Below are 21,274 nucleotides of genomic sequence, written 5' to 3'. Positions count from 1 at the left end.
AGTTGTTGTGAAATTATTAGGTTAGATCACTCGTTGGTTATTACTGCATTGCCGGAACTAGAAGCACAAGCATTTCGCTACACTCGCATTAACATCTGCTAACCATGTGTATGTGACAAATAAAATTTGATTCAATTTGATTTAGATTCCAGAGGACATCCCCTTAATGCTGTAAGAATGAAATGTCAGTTTTTATGATGTTCATAGCATATTGGTTTTAGGTTTACATAATATTCCATTGACGTTCAAGCAATATACATTTTACCTTGTCTTGGAGGTCCTCAGAACAGTCAGTAAGAGAGCTTCCCTGGTGGTGCAGAGGATAAACGACCTGGCTTGGGAACTAAACATTGCAGGTTTATACCCCACGTGTAGATTGTTGTAAGTGTAGACTTACGACATTAAAGGAATGTCCTGTGCAACCTAACTTAAGCATTGTATGAATGTCATCAAAACTGAGCCAGAGGAGGCTATTGGGAAGAGCTATAGGAGGACGGGATCATTGTAATAGCTGGAATGGAATTTATGAAACTGTATAAAACATATGGAAACCACGTTTGACTCCGTTCCCCCTATAGCTCTTCCAGCCTCATCTGAACTGAGCATATTTTGTATTTTGGGAACCTCTCTCTTGTAATGTACCCACACAATTCCCACAACCTAATTACATGTTCTGGGAACATTTAAAGAACTCAGAAAGTCTGTTCTGTCAACATTCTTGCAAAATCAAAGGAATGTTTTTTTGCACCCTTACCTTTCCACCCGTGAGTTCCAAATATCTCTAACGGTCACCCCAGCGTGAGTTGTTTTATGCACATGATGTCAGAATACACTCATGTTCCAAAATGTGATTGTTACGCAACAGGACAGTTAACCAGCACTGCATGCTAATCATCTATAGGCTATGTTTCAACTTGTCAATTTCAAATTATGTTCTAACAGTTTGAATTGAGGTGTGTTCCGCCTCCTCATTAATTCACATAGAAGTTACCCATTTCACTGTTGTGGACAATTCATGTTGGAGGCTTTACTGAGCTGGACAAACTTCTCTCCCTAGTGTTTCCGCAGATCTTGCACAAACTTTTCCCCTGTGACTGGTGCTCACATTGCATTCATTGTTGTTTTCCTTACAAATAATTACTTTGGATGTGTGCGTTTCTATCAAAGTAAGTGCCTTATTCTCTGAATATCGTGTTGTCGTTTCTACTGTAGCATACAGTATGTATGGAGCATAATGTATTTACAGTTTTATTCACGTTTTCAAGTACTGGTGACAAATAATGCACTATGATTATAGCATAGATTGTAAGGCCCACAGATAGTAGAACCATTTATCCACTTCTATAAAGCCCCCTAATAACCCTGGTGGTCAGGTCTTCCCTTCGCTCTCTCATCTGTGCCCGTCACTTCTCTTCTTCAATGAGACGTCTATTCTTCCTCAGATGACTGACTTCCTCATGTGCCCTCCTTCCTTCTCCTCTTCTTCTGTCGTTCCTCTCCCACAATTTAAGGAGGTTTCTCAAAACTGCCAAGCGCCGAAGTCCAAGAAGCTTGGCTTCCTTCTTTTGCTTTTTCAAGCTACCCTATTTTATCTGCCCATTCGGGAGAGAAAAAAACCCATTAAGCCGTGAGAATTAGAATGAAAGCAGCTCCTAATGAGAAGTCGAAATGGTTAACTGATTGAATGGCCGGAGCGGAGCCTTCTCCAAAACAAATATTCCCAACCCAGATAGTCTTTGCCTCCTTTTCTTCCCTCTGCCATAACTTTAATTGCATTAGCATTAACTGGTCTTGAAGCTGTCGGACTCCTGATAATCCTCACTGTATTCAGGGCATCAATTACTGCTAGCGGGATAGCAGCGAGAATCACCTGCCTCAGGACCCCATTCAAGGTGCCCTATAAATATCCTGCGGGTAAATAGACTAATGGACCTGCTTATGAGCCGCTACAGCTAGCCACCCATGCTAACCATGTTTGTCCATCCTTACAACTGGTTGTTAAACCTCTTTGGGCTAGGGGGCAGTATTTTCACGTTCGGATGAAAAGCGTGCCCATAGTAAACTGCCTGCAAGAAGCTAAGATATGCATATTATTAGTAGATTTGGATAGAAAACACTCTGAAGTTTCTACAACTGTTTGAATGAGTAGTTACCTTAAAAGACTGCAGTATATCAGTCTCTGACTAATGTGCATGTATAGCTAGTAAATCAATGATTTATAACTCACTTGATTTGAGCATGGTATTGACAACGCCATGGTTGTGGGTTTGATTCCCACAAGGGCAACATTTACTGAATATACCAAATATAGGTTTTATATAGGCAGTGACATCTCATAATGTATCTCATTGGCTGAGGAGATTCAAAGCCAGGCCACATGGGGACTGACTGAAATGGATATCATGTACTGAGGTAGTCAGGTACTGTAAACCCAGAGGGCTGAGCGTTAGCTATTAGCTTCAGTGACCTACAGTCTGTGGAAGACAAAGCTATTGGTAGACTAGCAAAACATGGCAGAAATAAATACCTCATAGCCAGAATAATGCAATGCAAATTAACCCACTCCCATGATTCCTCAATTCGCTTCCCTGCTTCCTCCTCCCAGCAGTGTTACTGTATGAAATGGTAATGCTCAAGACAAGTCTGTGGTACTCTACTATCTTTTGAAGGAGAATGCTGCCAAGCTCCTCAAATTCCACGTGACTGAATATACTCAAATGACACCTTCACTTTCTCTGATGTATAGGCACGACAGAGCGTGCAGAGATGGAATATTTGGCATTTGATTTAACTGAAGCCGGGTCTCGTTTTTTGGGCTTAAAGGGGCTCTTTGAGGGGTGTTGCCTAGCCTATCTGGGACTGAGAGCACTAGGTTGGGTGCGGGTTGATGACATCATGATGGCACTTGAGACCCGTTTGCAGGTTTGTTCATAACATAGCCTGCATAATATTATAATACATGTTCCATGCTCCGGGGCTTTTGGGAACGCTGGAGAATGGGAAGTGACTGAATAGAGAGAGAAAGAGAGGAGAGGGAGACAGGGAGAGAAAGGGGGAACGAGAATGGGGGAGAGAGAGGGATGATAAAGAGCAGAGAGAATTTTACCCCCACTTCCAATCTGTCTCTGGAGGACAGTGGATGATGTGGCAACGCTTCCTGTTGGGCTTGGAGTGATGGAATAATAACGTGTGTGTGTCTGTGTGTGTGTGTGTGTGTACGCACGCACACTTGGGTGCGTTTGTGCATGCAACGCCACTTTCAATTCTACACTGCACCAACCACTGACATCAATATCTTCCTACTGTGGCAAGTCCACAGAACAGTTTGTTTGTGTTCTATCCATTCAGTTCAGGCCTATGCTAATCGTATCACTAACATTATAAGCACTAACCTTGGGTGAGACTGGGCACGCTGTTACCCTTAGGAATCTTTAAATGCTTCAGGGCTCACACACAGTGAGTCTGTTGAAGGGCACACATTGTCACACAGTGTGTAATGTCAAATGTTTGAAGGTGCCTTGTCTGGTGAATAGCACTTCATTATCTTTTGCTGAAAACTGAAGTGAAGAAACAGGCCGATTGCTTGAAGTCAGCATACTGTAACCACAGAATATGATGTGCATGGTAGAGTACTGCAATGATTTCTGCTGAAAAGCCTGACTGCAATTATACAGCTGAAGCAGCATCGCTATTCTGTCACCAACGAAACCAGACACACACACACACACACACTTCCCCTTCATGAATCATAGACCCTCTCCTCCCAAGCTTATCTCTTACTGTATTTATACACATTTCTTGTGCCCCCTCTTTTCTCTTACTAATGCTCTCTTTCTCTCTTACTTTCTTTCTCCTCTCTCATCCCTTACTCTATCACATCTCTCTCACTCTCTCTACACAGTTTAACATTAGTATAATAGAAAGAAATTGGGCCAGATTGGCCCTCATAGGGATTGCGCTGGCTTATGGGGAGCTAATGCTAGCTGGTTGCCTGAGCTGAAGGGAGACTGTCATCAACACTGAATGTGCCTTAACTGTGACAGCTGGACTGAGATCTGAGCAGGGTTAAGAAGAGAACATAAACATTTAAAAAGTCACATGTTTTGTCTTGAATGCAAATTTTAAGAGGCGGGAAGAGGAGAGCGAGCAAATTAGCATTTATGTCCCATACACCATGATGGTGGGATATGAGGGAGTCACGTAATGGGAATGAAGGGACGTTGAATGGAGATCTACGTGGATGTTTGACAGAGTCGTCCTCATACTTGGTTGTGGTAGATGGTGTAAGAGAGTGAGACGCAACAACCGTCAACCAAACCCCCTTTGCCTGGTTCCATGTCTGTTTGTTCTGTCTTTGGCATGACAATGACCATAGCAAGTTGGCTATACAAATAGCACCAACAGCTGACACACCAGAGGCTGAGAGCTTGGTCCCACAGCACTGCAGTACTGTGTGGGTCAAACAAACTTAACCTCAGCCTTTTCAGCAGTGTTCCCTGGCCACATGGCTCTTTAGTTCCACCTGGGGAGAGCATCTGAGGAGAATGCCGCTTTAAGCTTTACTCGGCTGCAGCAAGCTGCCTTTCTGGGTCTATGTCTGGGTCAGTTTGACCTAAAGCAGAATGTCTTAACACAGCAGGACTGAGAGGAGACAGAGACAGGTTAAAGAGCTTACTAAACTCAGCAAGAAAAGAAACGTGCCTTTTTCAGGACCCTGTCTTTCGAAGATAATTCGTAAAAATCCAAATAGAGATCTTCATTGTAAAGGGTTTATACACTGTTTCCCATGCTTTTTTAATGAACCATAAACAATTAATGAACATGTACCTGTGGAACGGTCGTTAAGACACTAACAGCTTACAGACGGTAGGCAATTAAGGTCACAGTTATGAAAACTTAGGACACTAAGAGGCCTTTCTACTGACTCTGAAAAACACCAAAAGAAAGATGCCCAGGGACCCTGCTCATCTGTGTGAATGTGCCTTAGGCATGCAAGGAGGCATGAGGACTGCAAATGTGGCCAGGGCAATAAATCGCAATGTCCGTACAGTGAGACGCCTAAGCCAGCTCTACAGGGAGATAGGATGGACAGCTGATTGTGGATCGGTACATCCGAACATCACACCTGCAGGACAGGTACAGGATGGAAACAACAACTGCACGAATTACACCAGGAACGCACAATCCCTCCATCAGTGCTCAGACTGTCCGCAATAGGCTATTACGTTTGCTGAAAATAAACGCAGTTGAGGGAGAGGATTTTTTTGTTGTTGCTGAGTTTATAACAGCAGCCCCTCTGCAACAGAAGGACCAGACCAGGCTATCACGATCGTCATGGGAAGAAGTGGACCAAAGCACAGCGTGGTACGTGTTCATTCTATTTATTTATTAAATGAACACCGACAACAACAAAACGCTGGAGGCCCCGGACTGGGGACCGTCGCTGGAGGCCCCGGACTGGGGACCGTCGCTGGAGGCCCCGGACTGGGGACCGTCGCTGCAGGCTCCGGACTGGGGACCGTCGCTGCAGGCTCCGAACTGGGGACCGTCGCTGCAGGCTCCAGACTGGGGACCGTCGCTGGAGGCCCCGGACTGGGGACCGTCGCTGGAGGCTCCGGACTCACCAGGCTGGGGAGAAACACTGCAGGCCTGGTGCGTGGAGCAGGCACAGGACTCACCAGGCTGGGTAGACACACAGGAGGCCTGGTCCATCGAGCAGGCACAGGACTAACTGGGCTGGAGAGAAATCCTGGAGGCCTGGTTCATGGAGCAGGCACAACCCGTCCTGGCTGGATACCCACTTCAATCCAGCAAGTGCGGGGCACCAGCACAGGACGCACTGGGCTGTAAAAGCACACTGGAGGTCTGGAGCTTAGAGCTAGCGCAACCCCTCATGGCTGAATCACCACTTTAACCCGGCACGTTCGAGGCGCTGACACAGGACGCACTGGGCTGTGCAGGAGCACTGGAGACACCTTGCCCCTTGCACTGGAACCGTGACCAACTCCGCTCGCCCCCCATTTTTTGGGGGGGTTGCCTCTCGTGCTCCCGTCTCTGCTGTAACTCCTGATCTCTCCGCTCCTCTCTATCTGCCTCCGCCTGTTTCCATAGCAGGCTCTTGTCGCCTACCATGATCTCCTCCCATGTCCACGATGTCCTAAACTCCCTTCTCTCCGTGCCCAGGATCCCTTCTCCTCCTGGCCACGCTGCTTGGTCCTTTTGTGGTGGGTTCTTCTGTCACGATCGTCATGGGAAGAAGTGGATTTTATTTTCTATTTATTTATTAAATGAACACCGACAACAACAAAACAAAATACGAATGTGACGTTCTACAGGGCAAAATAACAACCAATGCAAAAATAAGAACCCACAAATGAAAGAGGGAAAAAGGACTGCCTATGTATGATTCCCAATCAGAGACAACGATAGACAGCTGCCTCTGATTGGGAACCACACTCTGCCAAAAACAAAGAAATAGAAAACATAGAAATAAAGAAACTAGAATGTCCACCCTAGTCACACCCTGGCCTAACTAAAATAGAGAATAAAAACCTCTATGGCCAGGGCTTGACACTATCTTGGTCACTTCCGAGGTTTGTACGGATGGAATTTAAGACCGTATTCAATCAAATCCATGATTTCTATTGTAAGGCAAAATCATACTGACTTTTGTGAGAAAGAAAAATACACAAAACAAAGGTTGAAATTGGATATGAATTCCTTTCTTGCAGACATGGACACATTTTATGTTCCCCCTAACGGAATAATCAACTTATTCCCAGTTAGGATTGATTAGAGCCCAACTAACTGACTAATAGTTATAGGGAAGAGAAGAATTAAGATCAGAATAAGCAGAGATAGCTAAGGTAATTTTGTGAATTTTCATCTTAGCTATTAGTGATAGTTTTTTTTCTTCCATAATTATTGGCTGTTTAAGGCAGCTAGAGGAGTCTGGTCATGCAGTGATGATTTAGCCTGCGTGTGTGTGTGTTTGGTTTTCCCATCCTTGTGGGGACCAGATCCCTTTGTGCTCGCCGTCTCCCCATTTTGAGAAGGACCCTGAGATGTTTGTTTTGTTGTTTGAGCGTGTTGCTGACTCTAGGAGTTGGCCTGATTCTGACCGCACTTAATGTTGCAGTGTGTGTTGACTGGTAAAGCGCAGGAAGCATATTCAGCTCTTGGTGTAGCCGACAGTGTCAGTTATGATAAAGTTAAAACGGCTGTGTTACAGATTTACGAATTGGTTCCTGAGGCTTACCGCCAACAAACTTTAAAAAGGGCTGACAAACAGAATCATGTTGAGTTTGCGCGAGAGTTATCTTCACAGTTTAATCGCTGGTGTTCCGCCTCTGTGGTTATGACTTTCCAGGGGTTGTGTGATCTGATTATGTTAGAGCAATTTAAGGACACAATCCCCGATCGTATAGCCACGTACATTAACGAACGAAAAGGGAAGACTGTCTCTGAAGCTGCGGTTTTGGAGGACAAGAATGTTTTGACTCACAAAAGTGTCTTTGCAGAGCCCCGTATTCGGAGTGTGTGGGGGGTGTTCGGAGAGATTTGGGTCTCGCCCACCGAGATACTCTGGTGTATCTCGGGCAGAGGGTTGAGCCTGACTCCCGTGACATTCAACTAGGGTTGAGCCTGACTCCCGTGGTAAAGCTGACTTCGGTCAAGAGTGTCACTACTGTCAGGGTTCAGGTCACTGGAAAAACGAATGTCCGGTTCTCAGGGCTAAGGGTAAATTCAGTACTTGCGCTTACGTTAAACATAAGCCTACGGCGTTAGCAGCACCTGTCCCACATCAGTTCACTCCTGTCACTCTGTCTCATGCCCAGGGGCATGTGAAAGTCCATATTTACCCAGACTATTTACCTTTCATTACAGAGGGTTTTGTGTCAATGTTAGGAAGCAATGACCTAGTGCCAGTGAAGATACTGAGAGACACAATTAGGGAAACAGGTTTGAACACTGTCAGTTCCATTGCATAAACTGATGTTGCATTCTGAACTGGTGAAAGGTGAGGTTGTAGGGTTGCGTCCTTTGTTGCCTATTGAGGGTATTGATGTTTTCCTTGGGAATAACTTGGCTGGTGAGCGTTTATGGCCTGTCGTGTCTCCATCTCTAGTGGTTTCCGTTAAGCCATCATTTGTAGGGAATCCTAATGAGAGCGTGCAGAGTATCCGCCGGCTAACAATGATGGCACAAATAAATGTGTCACTACTTTCCCTGTTATCCCATTAACAGTGCCCTGCTCCGATTTAATCAAGGAGCAACGGGCTGACCCGACATTAGCAGAGTTGTGTGACCAAATAGTGTCTGTGGAACAGTTGGGAGATGTCGCCCATGGCTATTTTCTCCAGGATGATGTCCTGGTGAGAAAGTGAGTGTCTCGTGGTAGTTTTGTGGGGAAGGCTATTAGTCAGGTTGCAGTACCAGTTAAGCTTTTTCAGTTGGTGCTGAAAACATCCCAAAGCGATCTTGCTGGACATCTGGGCGTGAGTACAACCTACAACCGCATATTAAAGTGGCGTTATTTAAGGTTACTAGTAATACATTTATTATGTCCATTTATCAAAGCGGGCAGAGATTTGAGTCTGTATATTGACAGCAGCCTCTCTATGTTAGTTACAGTGGGGCAAAAAAGTTTTTAGTCAGCCACCAATTGTGCAAGTTCTCCCACTTAAAAAGATGAGAGAGGCCTGTAATTTTCATCATAGGTACACAACTATGACAGACAAAATGAGAAAAAAAAATCCAGAAAATCACATTGTAGGATTTTTTATGAATTTATTTGCAAATTATGGTGGAAAATAAGTATTTGGTCAATAACAAAAGTTTCTCAATACTTTGTTATATACCCTTTGTTGGCAATGACAGAGGTCAAACGTTTTCTGTAAGTTTTCACAAGGTTTTCACACACTGTTGCTGGTATTTTGGCCCATTCCTCCATGCATATCTAGGATAGAAATGCAGATATATAGGATATAAAACACTCTGAAGTTTCTAAAACTGTTTGAATTATATCTGTGAGTATAACAGAACTCATATGGCAGGCAAACTTCCAAACAGGAAGTGAAAAATCTGAAATGGGTCGATGTGAAAGTCATTGCCTATTCAAATCTCCGTCATTTATGGATCTGTATGCACTTCATAGCCTTCCACTAGATGTCAACAGTCAGTAGAATGTTGAATGAAGCCTATAGCATGATGTGGGGCCGGATGGGAGCTATTGGAGTGACTGGTCTGGCACATTGCCAGTTCCTGGCCACGCACGCTAGGCATGTGATGTCCATGTTTGCCAGTTATATAGACATAAAGAAATGCTCCGTTTGGGACGTTATTGGATATATATAAAAACATCCTGAAGAATGATTCTCAATTGAGTTTGACCAGTTTATTCGACTTGTAATATCACTTTTTGAAGTTTTCGTTCGACATTTTCGTTCAATTGCGCAAGTGTTTGGACACGTGTACTACACATGCTAGCCAAAGTTGCTAATTCGACAGAAGTAATGGACATTATAAAACAAAACAACGATTTATTGTGGAACTAGGATTCCTGGCACTGCATTCTGGTGAAAGATCATCAAAGGTAAGGGAATATTTATGATGTCATTTCATATTTCTGTTGACTCCAACATGGCGGAGAATGGCTGAGCGCCGTCTCAGATTATTGCATGGTGTGCTTTTTACTAAAGTTATTTTTTAAATCTAACACAGCGGTTGCATTAAGAACCAGTGTATCTTTAATTATATGTAAAACATGTATCTTTCATCAAAGTTTTATGATGAGAATTTCTGTATTTCACGTGGCTCTCTGTAATTACTCTGTATATTTTGGAGGCATTTCTGAACATGGCGCCAATGTAAACCAAGATTTGTGTCTATAAATATGCACATTATCGAACAAAACATAAATGTATTGTATAACATGATGTCATATGAGTGTCATCTGATAAAGATGTTCAAAGGTTAGTGATTAATTTGATCTCTATTTGTGGGTTTTGTGAAAGCTATCTTTGCTGTGAAAAAATGGCTGTGTTTTTTGGATATGGTGGTGAGTGTTTTCGCTGTAAAACATTTTAAAATCGGACATGTTGGCTGGATTCACAAGATGTTTATCTTTCATTTGCTGTATTGGACTTGTGATTTCATGATATTATATTATATTATTTACCTGTGGCGCTATGCTAGGCTATACTAGTCAGGGTTTCTGATGACAATTATCCCGAATCCGGGATGGGTAGTCCAGAAAGCACCAGCTGTCAGAGCAGCTCACAGATCACTGCACCTGTACATAGCGCATCTGTAAATAACCCATCCAACTACCTCATCCCCATACTATTATTTATTTTGCTCCTTTGCACCCCAGTAGCTCTACTTGCACACTCATCTTCTCCACATCTATCATTCCAGGGGTTAATTGCTATATTGTAATTATTTTGCCACTATGGCCTATTTATTGCCTTTACCTCCCTTGACTGTATGTTTGTTTATTCCATGTGTAACTCTATGTTGTTGTTTGTGTCGCACCGCTTTGCTTTATCTTGGCCAGGTTGCAGTTGTAAATGAGAACTTGTTCTCAACTAGCCTACCCTGTTAAATCAAAAAAATGTTTTAATAAAAAAATGTTTCTGGCTTGAAAGAATGATTACTAAAAGGACATAAATTTTCTCTCACAGACTGAAGTTTTATCTGTAATGGTGTCTATGTGGTGATATCCTTGGCCATGAACTAAGACAGGGCATTTAAATAAGTCTACATTGCTTAAGGTAAGACTGAGTCAGAGTTGGCACCAGCTCATGTAATAAGGTGAACATTCCTTGGAGAACAAAACACTTTCTCCCGAGTACCTGACAAAGTTAATCTGCGGTTGGTTTAGATGAAATACAGGTGAGTTGTAGTGTATTGAGAAAGTCCCTTTAATGCCGTTTTGTTCACTTCTATATCTCATTCTCCCTGTTTTGAGTACAGAGAGCCAAGTACTGTCAGTGTGATAGAAAAAAGTGTGTTCAAGGACACAACCACAAGCCTAGTCAAGCCCTTTTTTTCTTTCTTCTGCCCCCGCTCTCTCTGTTTTTTTTCTTTCCTAGACTTTCTGACTTTTCAATTTCTACCTTGTTAAATTAGCATTGGATGAGCTAAATAAGTTTCATTGTTTCAATAAAGGATGGTTTAAATTCTCTCACACATACCAAATAGAGTACACCGAGGAGGAGCATTGGCGTGCTCTGTAGTATTCATTTAAGAGCGGAGGCATCTCCAGGCGCTTGTAAGATGGTCGTTAGCATTCCATAAAGCTTAATAAAGCTGTGTCAGCCAGTCCAGATGCGGGAGGGGTTCACCAAAACAGCTGATATAACCTAGAGGATATAGGGAGAAGGGGGAGAGGGATGAAGTGAAGAAGAGAGACTGTTATTGTGTGTGTGTCTGGTCTCACCTGGTGTCCACACTAAGTGGCTACAGCGTATTTTATGCTAAAAAACAGACGCATGAGGACTAACAATAGAAGATAATGTCAATAGAAGATACTGTATGTGACGCAGACACCTATTGGAGTGTACCTGAAACAATTAAGTGTAGAGGGCTATGTGTCTCACCTCTTGGTTATTGCAAGGCTAACCCCCAGGGAAATCCTGTCTTGGTAGCAACAGATAGTCCAGTGAAAATGGCTGTGTTTATGTTGTATAAATCTGAAAATTAGTAGCTGACATCTTAAGGGTTTATTAATTAATGCATGTGAGACAGGTTCCATGTACAACAAGACAGACAGAGAGGAAGAGAGAAAAAGAACACAGAACAGTTTAATTACCTCTGGTTATGGAAACTTTGCCAGCAATAAAGCTTCCAAAGCCTGTTCCTCAGACAGTGAACATCTGGCAATATCTACATTTCCGACCCCTTGATCAGCTCGCACTCTGAAAGTAAAGAAAATAGCTTATTTTTTGTAGATATGAAAACAATAACTGAGATATGACCATTCAATCTAAAGCAGCAGATGTCATTTTCAGGATACGTCAATACAGCACAGAAAGCTTAACACCAGACTGGTATTGTGGTTGTTCATTAGGTGATGGGAAATATGCAATGATACCTGCACCATCTACACGCTGCAAAGACTCCCTAACTCTTCGTGACAGACATGTTGTGTTCTTTCATCCTTCTGTAAAAAAGCTGACCGTTTACACTGTCATGAAATGATTATATATCGACTATGAAACAAATATGACATGACCTGCTTATGAGTTGCCATGAAAGAAAGTTAGATGAATTCAACTGAAAATGGTGAGAACAGGCGTTCATAGCTAAATGCTTGTGGTTAGCTTGGGAATAATAATTGCATGATTTATCATTCTACGGTATGTATGTAATATAGTAGAATGTTATGAACCGACACTGAGCTAACTACTAGCTATGTAAAAGTTGGACGGAAGAACGCCCAGAGCTGCTTACTTGAGATGCCATCATCACAGTCCTTCTTTGTAGGTGTCCGCTATGGGCTTCCTTTGTGTTGGAAAAAAGTTGCTTTCAGAACAATTATTTTTGATTGAAAATAAAAAAGTTTTGCTCTTGACAAAAAGACACAAATGTACCTCCACAGCATATAACAATTTGCCTGTTAGCTAGCTACCTAACGTTAGTAGTTACACATCAAACTTGCCTGTATATTAACTATAGGCTATCTAACTACCCAACGTTTGTTGACTTGATTATTCCCGTCATTCTTAGCTTAGCTAAATGTTATAGTCGTTGTGCATTCTCAATGGACATTCGGTGCTTTCGTAAATTCGCAGAATAATTAATTTACGAGCGCTCAACACCCGTTGAATATGGCCAGTGTCAGTAAACGTCAGCAAAAAAGCGTAATGAAATTGTTTCCAGCAGCACAGTTACAGTCACCAACGCTCTGGTTAACACGGAAACTGCCTTACCAGCTCTGCTTGGGCAAGTAAAATCGTCAGAGTGGTCTCATTTGTGTCTGGAAGTAGCTAGCAAGCTAGCCAACGTTAGCTTGGGTGCTTTACTGCCGTTGTAAGGCCGGAACGCTCAAATCAACCAGACTCCTCGGCCCGAACGTCCAGTGTGCACTCAGAGAGCGAAACGATCTGAATTTACAAACTGACAATGCTCTGAATTTATGAGCATCACATTGTACAGCGCCATATTTTCTGTTCCATCCTAACGGAAACCCAGAGGGTTTTTCGTTTTTCATGGAATAGAAACACCATAATATTAATCAAATTAATTAAGCAAGTAGCAGTCAAAAGTTTGGACACACCTACTCATTCCAGGATTTCTTTATTTTTACTTTTTTCTACATTGTAGAATAATAGTGAAGACATCACAACTATGAAATAACACCAGTCTCCCGCGTGCCCCGCATTCTGTAGTACAGACATGGCCTGCTCTCCCTTATGTAAGGAATTAGGCACTTTCCCATGTTTACTACAGTATGTATTGTAGACTGCACGGTAGCCTAATAAACAAACACATTTCGTGAATAAAATAATGCAAAAAAATGCTCGTTCAAATTGCAGATGTTGATTTAGTTATGGATCCATAACAAATGACTATGGGAATAAATATCACTGATTTACAGAAATATTGGAACAAAGTTGTTGAATGAAGGCAAACAATTTAGAATCCTCCAATCCTGTTGCCTTCTCCCGACCGTCACGTTGTACAGTGCCATATTTTCCATTTCATCCTAACAAAAACCCTGAAGGTTTCATTTGTCTCTGAATAGAAACTCCATAATATTAATCAAATTAATTAAGCCAAATGTCTTAAAATCAATCCCATATACTATGTTACTGCAAAAAAAGGGTTTAAATTCTCTGGTAATGCCAATATGGAATAGTATCAAATGTTTCTCAAAGATGCCCTCTGGTGGACAAACTAGCAATAACTTGCAGTAACAAAAAAATGGCTGACAATTTAATGACGTGCCACAGAATTCTGCGGCAGCCCTCAAGGTGTGCAGCAGTATGACACAACTTTTAAAGGAGGAACCACTGTAAACAACAAGAAGAGGTCAGAGAGGTCAGTGTCTGAGCAAGTTTTGCTCAGAGCCTCAAGCTGATCCTACAAGGCATTAAAATGGACCGTTAAAAAGTCTTCAATCTCTTTTTTAGCACCAGGGGGAAATTAAAGAGCTATTGGGTCAGCTCAGTTCAGGGCTGCAGCTAACAAGCTCCTGTGAGACTCATTGGTGGAGAGCAGACGGAGAATGGTCAAACGTGTCAGTCGATGTTATACCAGAGAAAAGACTAATGTGGAAAATGCTGTGCCGTAAAAAACTCCAGCTCTGGCTTTCTAACAAGAGTAATGCATAAGGAGACAGAGTATTGAACCCAAATGTCGAAATTTCTGCAACCCAACCAGGGCATCACAGTGAACCATACCACTCACATTTCAACCTGGGCTGGAATTGAGGGGGAACATGGGAGGGACAAAGTACCCAAACTTATTTGGAATTGTTTTTGAGCTGAATTCCAATTAATTCTACAGTAGTGAGTTCTCAGAATGAAGTTTTTCTAATTCCACCACTAATGTCAACCAATACTGACACTAGAATGATGCCCACGACACACAGTGTGTTATAAAGTGGATGCACATACTCTTGGATTGCTGAGCATAATGAGTGACAAGACTGACATGATAAAAACGCTACAAAAGCTTCATTTAAGGATCGGTAATCCAGTCGGGACAACTTCTGGTGAAACTGGAGGGCACGCAATTCAAATAAATAATCATAAATATTATGGAATCTAAACATTTATGTACATATAAGTGTCTTATATCGGCTGAAAGCTTAAATTCTTGTTAATCTAACTGCACTGTCAGATTTACACTAGCTATTACAGCGAAAACATGCCATGCAATTGATTGAGGACGGCGCCCTACATAAAATATTTTTCCACCGGCACAATTTAAATGTTCACTTACTTTTTGAATAATCTTCCTCTGATTTGTTATCCAAAGGTTCCCAGCTATAACATGTAGTGTCGTTTTGTTAGATAAAATCATTCTTTATATCCCCAAAAGTCTGTTTAGTTGGCGCCATCGATTTAAGTAATCCACTCGTTCAACTTGCAGAGAAAGGAATCAAAAATTCACCCCTAAACTTTGGTTCCAACATGTCAAAATAAGTTTCTATTTACTCCTCAGATACCCTCAAATGTAATCAAACTATAACATTTATTTCGGAAAGAAGTATGTTCAATAGGAAACCAATTTTAGCAGGTGTATAATGTCTTCATGGTGAGCGCAAACACGAATTTCCAAGACTGTGTCCTTCTACTAAAACGGATTTCTTATTCGTTTTTGAAGTTACAAGCCTGAAACCTTGAACATAAACTGCTGACACCCTGTGGAAGCTATAGGAATTGCATCCAGGGAGATACATTTCAATATGACCGTTCTCTTGCATTTCTAAGAGGATGGTCTCTCAACATCAAACATTTTTTCTTTTTTTCCTTGGATTTTCTTCTAATCTATCTATCTATTGTGTTATATTCTCCTATATTATTTTAACATTTCCACAAACGTCAATGTGTTTTCTTTCCAATGGTACCAATTATATGCATATCCTGGCGTCAGGGCCTGAGCTACTGGCAGTTTACTTTGGGTACATAATTCAGGCTGGAAGAGGGAAAAAAGGGGCCTAGCCCTAAGAAGTTTTAAACTCACTACCTGCACTTGCTTTCCATCTCCCAGCGCTATCGTTACAGAATACTGCCTCAACAAATGGAAGCAGCAGGAAATCTCCAAGACGGTCGACGAACAGGGATACCTACAGTTGAAGACGGAAGTTTACATACACCTTATCCAAATACATTTAAACTCTGTTTTTCACCATTCCTGACATTTAATCCTAGTAAAAATCCCCTGTCTTAACTTCTCTAGGGTAGGTGAGACGCTAACGTCCCACCAGGCCAACATCCGGTGAAACTGGAGAGAGCTAACATTTTAAATGCACCATTCGTTGTATTAAACATTCTTGTAAATACATGTAACTTACATCATTTAAAAGATTGACGTCTTGTTAATCCAGCCGCTGTATCAGATTTCAAAAATGTTTACTGCAAAAGCAAACATGTGATTTTCTGAGGACGGCGCCCCACACACACAAGTATTACTAGCATTTTCCAACCAAGCATTAGCGTCACGAAAGTCAGAAACAACAATAAAATAAATCGCTTACCATTGAAGATCTTCCTCTGGTGGCAATGCCAAGTGTCCTAACGACACAGTGAATGTTCGTTTTGTTTGATAAATCCATTTTTATAGCCTAACACGAAACATTTGTAAACCGGTTGCGTCGTGATTTCTGTCTCATTCAACTTTGGACGAAGCGTTCGTGGTAATTACACGTACTAAACAAACATTTATCCAGTCATGGTTGGTTTTATTGCAATCCTCTGGTTGTTACTAACACAACCATACATGATGGTTCTTTTCCCGGGACGTCTTGACCGAAGCAAACCGATTTGAAGACACCAATCAATTACCTCATTACGCACCAATGGTAGGACCGGTCTATCGTTGATTGACTGTATTTTGTATTTTGAAATCTAGCTTGGAAGATAGCCAATGAGCTGAGGTAAACTGCAATATGTAATGTTTATACTTTCGAAGACCAGCCTTTGTCGTAAACTCTGGCGTAAAAGAGGTTCATTCGCCATTGCAAATCCTACTTGACGGAGCCACGAGTGTTACGCATAGCAGTACATATTCAATAGCATTTTCAACAAGTTTATATATTTAAATTATGGCGAATAAATCAGGAAAAGCTAAAACAAAGTCTAGGTATACAGATTTAACCCAAATTATAGAGGAAATTGATAGAGACAGCGAGACAGAGTTTCTTCAGGAAGATGAATCTTTTAGTGAAGCTAGTTTTGACTCCCAGGCGGAATACATGTTTCTGCATGGCAAGGATGCCATGCTGGATTGGTAACATCTAATGCTAATGTCATTGTTTGAAATTAATATGAAATATTATTCATTTGAGATTTTTTTTTGTTGATTTTCTTATTTTATTTGCAATGTATAAAAAAATTATCTGTAATGAAATGTGTAAAGTACACATTGGCAATACTGTGTGTGTGATATATTTTAAAAATTAATTTTACATAAACATGGAATGGAACAGCACTTCACCATAGTGATTATGTTCACTGTACTCTATATATATCTGTTTATTTTACGTGTTGATACAGGGCTCATACGTGAAAGTATTGTTACTGATTTTTTTAAATCTTTCACAGTGCCAGTGATTCTGATTATGAGCCGCCAATGTCTAGGTGTCCATCTCCCGCTGAAGCTGGTTCATCCAGCCAGACCCCCACTGTCTCCGGCTCCACACCTACCCGGCCATCTAGAGTTGTGAAGTCAGTGACAAAGAAGAGGAGGTGGGGAAGAGAGAAACCTGCAGACAGAGGGCCAGAGGGTCGTTGGCACTCTGTGTTAGAAGATGATGTGGAACCAAATCCACCAGTTTTTAGACCCAAAAGGCAGCCAGGACCTCAACTAGACATGACTGCAAAGTACAGCCCCCTTCAACTTTTTTTCACCTCGTCAGTTGTTGATTCCCTGTTGGCGAACACCAATAAGTATGGGGCTAAGAAGCAGGCAGGAAAGAAAGAGGCATGGAAGACCATTTCCATGTCAGACCTTTTCTGCTACTTTTCAATGGTCATTTACATGGGGCTGGTGAAGTTGAAAACTCTAAGGGACTACTGGAAAACATCAGCTCTCTATCAACTGCCTTTCCCCATGACTGTCATGTCTTCTAAAAGGTTTCTGACTATCTCACGGGCGCTTCACATCAGTGACCCAGAAGTTGATGGGGAGAATGACAAGAAGAGAGGCACACCAAGGTTTGATAGGCTCTGTAAAATAAAACCTCTCTATCACAGCATCGTTGATGCCTGCAAGACTTATTTTCAGCCCGCCCAGAACCTGTCCATCGATGAGAGAATGGTAGCCTCAAAGGCCAGAATCAGCCTCAAACAATACATGCGTAACAAACCAACCAAATGGGGTTACAAGCTGTTTGTTTTGGCTGATTCTGTGTGTGCCTACACTTGCAATTTTTTTGTTTATGAGGGAAAAACAGTTTTGCTACCGATAATGGTCTGAGTTATGATTCCGTTATGGAGTTATTGGATTTTCAACTGCTGGGGAAGGGCTACAAACTTTTTGTGGAAAAAAGTCCCCGGCCACTAGGAGCGCCACCTCTGGATGAGCATTTTCCTTTTTGCTTATGGCCGTATACTGTACAGCTCATCGAGTACGATCTTAGTGCCAGCATCGGTTTGTGGTGGTAAATAGACAGCTACGAAGAATATAGATGAAAACTCTCTAGGTAGATAGTGTGGTCTACAGCTTACCATGAGACACTCTACCTCAGGCGAGCAAAACCTTGATACTTCCTTAGATATTGTTCACCAGCTGTTGTTTACAAAAATACATAGTCCGCCACCCCTTGTCTTACCAGAGACTGCTGTTCTATCCTGCCAGCACAGTGTATAACCCACAAGCTGTATGTTATTCATGTCATTGTTCAGCTACGACTCTGTGAAACATAAGATATTACAGGTTTTATGTTCCCTTGGTAGGATTGTTGTGGTTCATCCACTTTTTTATCCAGCGATTGTACGTTGGCCAATAGTACCGATGGCAAAGGCAGATTAGCCACTCGTCGCCGGATCCTCACAAGTTACCCCGATCTCTTTCCGCAATACCTCCTTCTCCTTCTCCTGCAAATGACGGGGATGAGGGCCTGTTCGGGTGTCCGACTCGTAAAAGAAAAATTCTTCATCCAGTTCAAGGTGTCCAGAAGCTATTTTTGTTCATAAGAGATGGTAGCAGCAACATTATATACAAAATATTTACAAACAATGTGAAAAAACAAACAAACTAGCACGGCTGGCTAGGAGCCCATTAAACGGCAGCCATTCCCTCCGGCTCCATCTACACACAATACCCCATAATGACAAAGCAGAAACTGCTTTTTAGAAAAGAAAATGAAATTTTGCAAAACGGAAATATTACATTTACATAAGTATTCAGACCCTTTACTCAGTAATTTGTTGAAGCGCCTTTGGTTTGACGCTACAAGCTTGGCACCCCTGTATTTGAGGAGTTTCTCCAGTTCTTCTCTGCATATTCTCTCAAGCTCTGTCAGGTTGGATGGGGAGCGTCGCTGCACAGCTATTTTCAGGTCTCTCCAGAGATGTTATATCGGGGTTCTAGTCCGGACTGTGGCTGGGCCACTCAAGGACATTCACGCCATTCCTGCGTTGTCCTGGCTGTTTGCTTAGGGTGGTTGTCCTGTTAGAAGGTGAACCTTTGCGTTATTTGTTATTTCATGGTTTTGATGTCTTCACTATTATTCTACAATGTAGAAAATAGTAAAAAATAAAGAAAAACATTGAAATGAGTAGGTGTGTCCATAAGTTTGACTGGTACTGTATATATATATATATATATATATATATATATATATATATATATATTCTCTCTTTATGTAGTGTTGTGTTGTCTCTCTTGTTGTGATGTGTGTTTTATCTCTTATTTATATTGTATTTATTTTAATCCCAGGCCCCCGTCCCCGCAGGAGGCCTTTTGCCATTTAGTAGGCCGTCATTGTAAATAAGAATTTGTTCTTAACTGACTTGCCTAGTTAAATAAAAAAATATATATATATGAGAGAGCGAGAGCGAGAGAGAGATGCATATTGAAGACGATATTTCCTATTGAGATGCTTGACTCTCCCCCTGTACATCTTAATGATGTTCTTACGAACAGTCATTTATTTCAATAAAGCGAGCGTGATATTCTGTGCGGAGGGAGGTAATGTGGACAGGCAAGGAGCAGCTGCAGCCAAATAAGAGTCAGTGATTTAGCCAATAGCCTGACAGGATATTTAGCTAGATCCCAGGGGGGACAGGGCAAGGGCAACTCAGGACTCAGCTGGCCCCAACGCACAGACCATTAATCATCATTCAAATGAGATTGGACATGTCCAGGCACTCATCTGCTCACAACTGTCCCTTCCTGATTTTCTGTGACCTCTGACCTCACCTCTGACCTCACTCTTTTTTCAAACTGATTATCAGTTTGACAATCTGATTTCTTACTTCTTTTCAGAATTTCTGGCAGTTACACCAAGCAAAGCGTACGCCAATCAACAACATTGAATGTGGTATCAGTGTATTTTGTGTGTGCAGATAACACTGCTGGTGATTCGTTGTCTAATGTTATTGTCAGGGTGTTGGACATTGTGTTTCACTACTTTTGTATGCATTATTCCTGCCGACTCCTTACCAGGTCTCCCTCGCAAAAGAAGTTTCACCTCAAGCGATCTACCTGTTTAACTGAGGTGAAATAATGAATACGATTTACAATGAACATTTGAGGTATAATATCCCATTACGATTCCATTGCTGAGGGGTAGATGTAAAATGGCGCCGGAGAAGAAGGCTGACGTTTTACGTGTCCCCAACCGTATTTTGTTTGTTTATTTGCTTTGTTTGTAACATATTTGTAAACTTATTTTGTACATAATGTTGCCGCTACCGTCTCTTATGACCGAAAATAACTTCTGGACATCAGGACTGCGATTACTCACCACACTGGCAGCATGCTTTTTTTCCTTTAACGAGTCTGACGAGCCCGACGCAGATGAAATACTGCTTTGCCGGTAACAGGCCCAGATCCCGCTATTTGCGAGAAGAGGAGGCGGCGAAAAAGGGACCAGAGGGCGGGCTGCCTTCTGAGAATTTGTAGGCGATTGAATAAACCCCCACTTCCTTCCATTCTGCTAGCAAACGTGCAATCTTTGGACAATAAAATCAATGACCTCCACGGAAGATTAAACTACCAACGGGACATTCAAAACTGTAGTATCTTATGCTTCACGGAGTCGTGGTTGAACAACCTCAACGTGATCAAGACAAAGGAGATGATTTGTGGACTAAAGGAAAAAGAGGACCGAGCACGCTCCCATTCTCATCGACGGGGCTGCAGTGGAGCAGGTTGAGAGCTTCAATTGCCTTGGTGTCCACATCACCAACAAACTAATATGGTCCAGCACACCAAGACAGTCATGAAGAGGCCATGACAAAACCTATTCAGGAGACTGAAAATATTTGCCATGGGTCCTCAGACCCTCAAAAGGTTCTCCAGCTGCACCATCGAGAGCATCCTGACGGGTTGAATCACTGCCTGGTATTGCAACTGCTCGGCCTCTGGCCGCAAA

General features: G+C 42.1%; 1 protein-coding gene across 3 annotated transcripts in view; it reads right to left on the bottom strand.

The window, feature by feature from the left end:
• LOC139542148 (kazrin-like) overlaps window positions 1–21,274 on the bottom strand; it is a 226,436-nt gene that overhangs the window by 159,014 nt on the left and 46,148 nt on the right. The window contains exons 2-3 of one of the 3 annotated variants that reach the window (XM_071347238.1): window positions 11,816–11,921; window positions 11,199–11,366 (exon numbers count right to left, since the gene is read on the bottom strand). The exons of the other annotated variants lie outside the window; for them this stretch is intronic. Of the exons in view, the coding sequence (XP_071203339.1) occupies window positions 11,199–11,247 (49 nt within the window). The 5' untranslated portion in view covers window positions 11,248–11,366; window positions 11,816–11,921. The remainder of the gene's footprint in view (window positions 1–11,198; window positions 11,367–11,815; window positions 11,922–21,274) is intronic. 3 annotated transcript variants of the gene reach the window in all.

The sequence above is a fragment of the Salvelinus alpinus genome, chromosome 17 (assembly GCF_045679555.1).
Source record: "Salvelinus alpinus chromosome 17, SLU_Salpinus.1, whole genome shotgun sequence".
Lineage (NCBI taxonomy): Eukaryota > Metazoa > Chordata > Actinopteri > Salmoniformes > Salmonidae > Salvelinus > Salvelinus alpinus.
The sequence above is the reverse complement of the archived record's forward strand: the minus strand, read 5'-3'. Positions and strand labels throughout refer to the sequence as shown.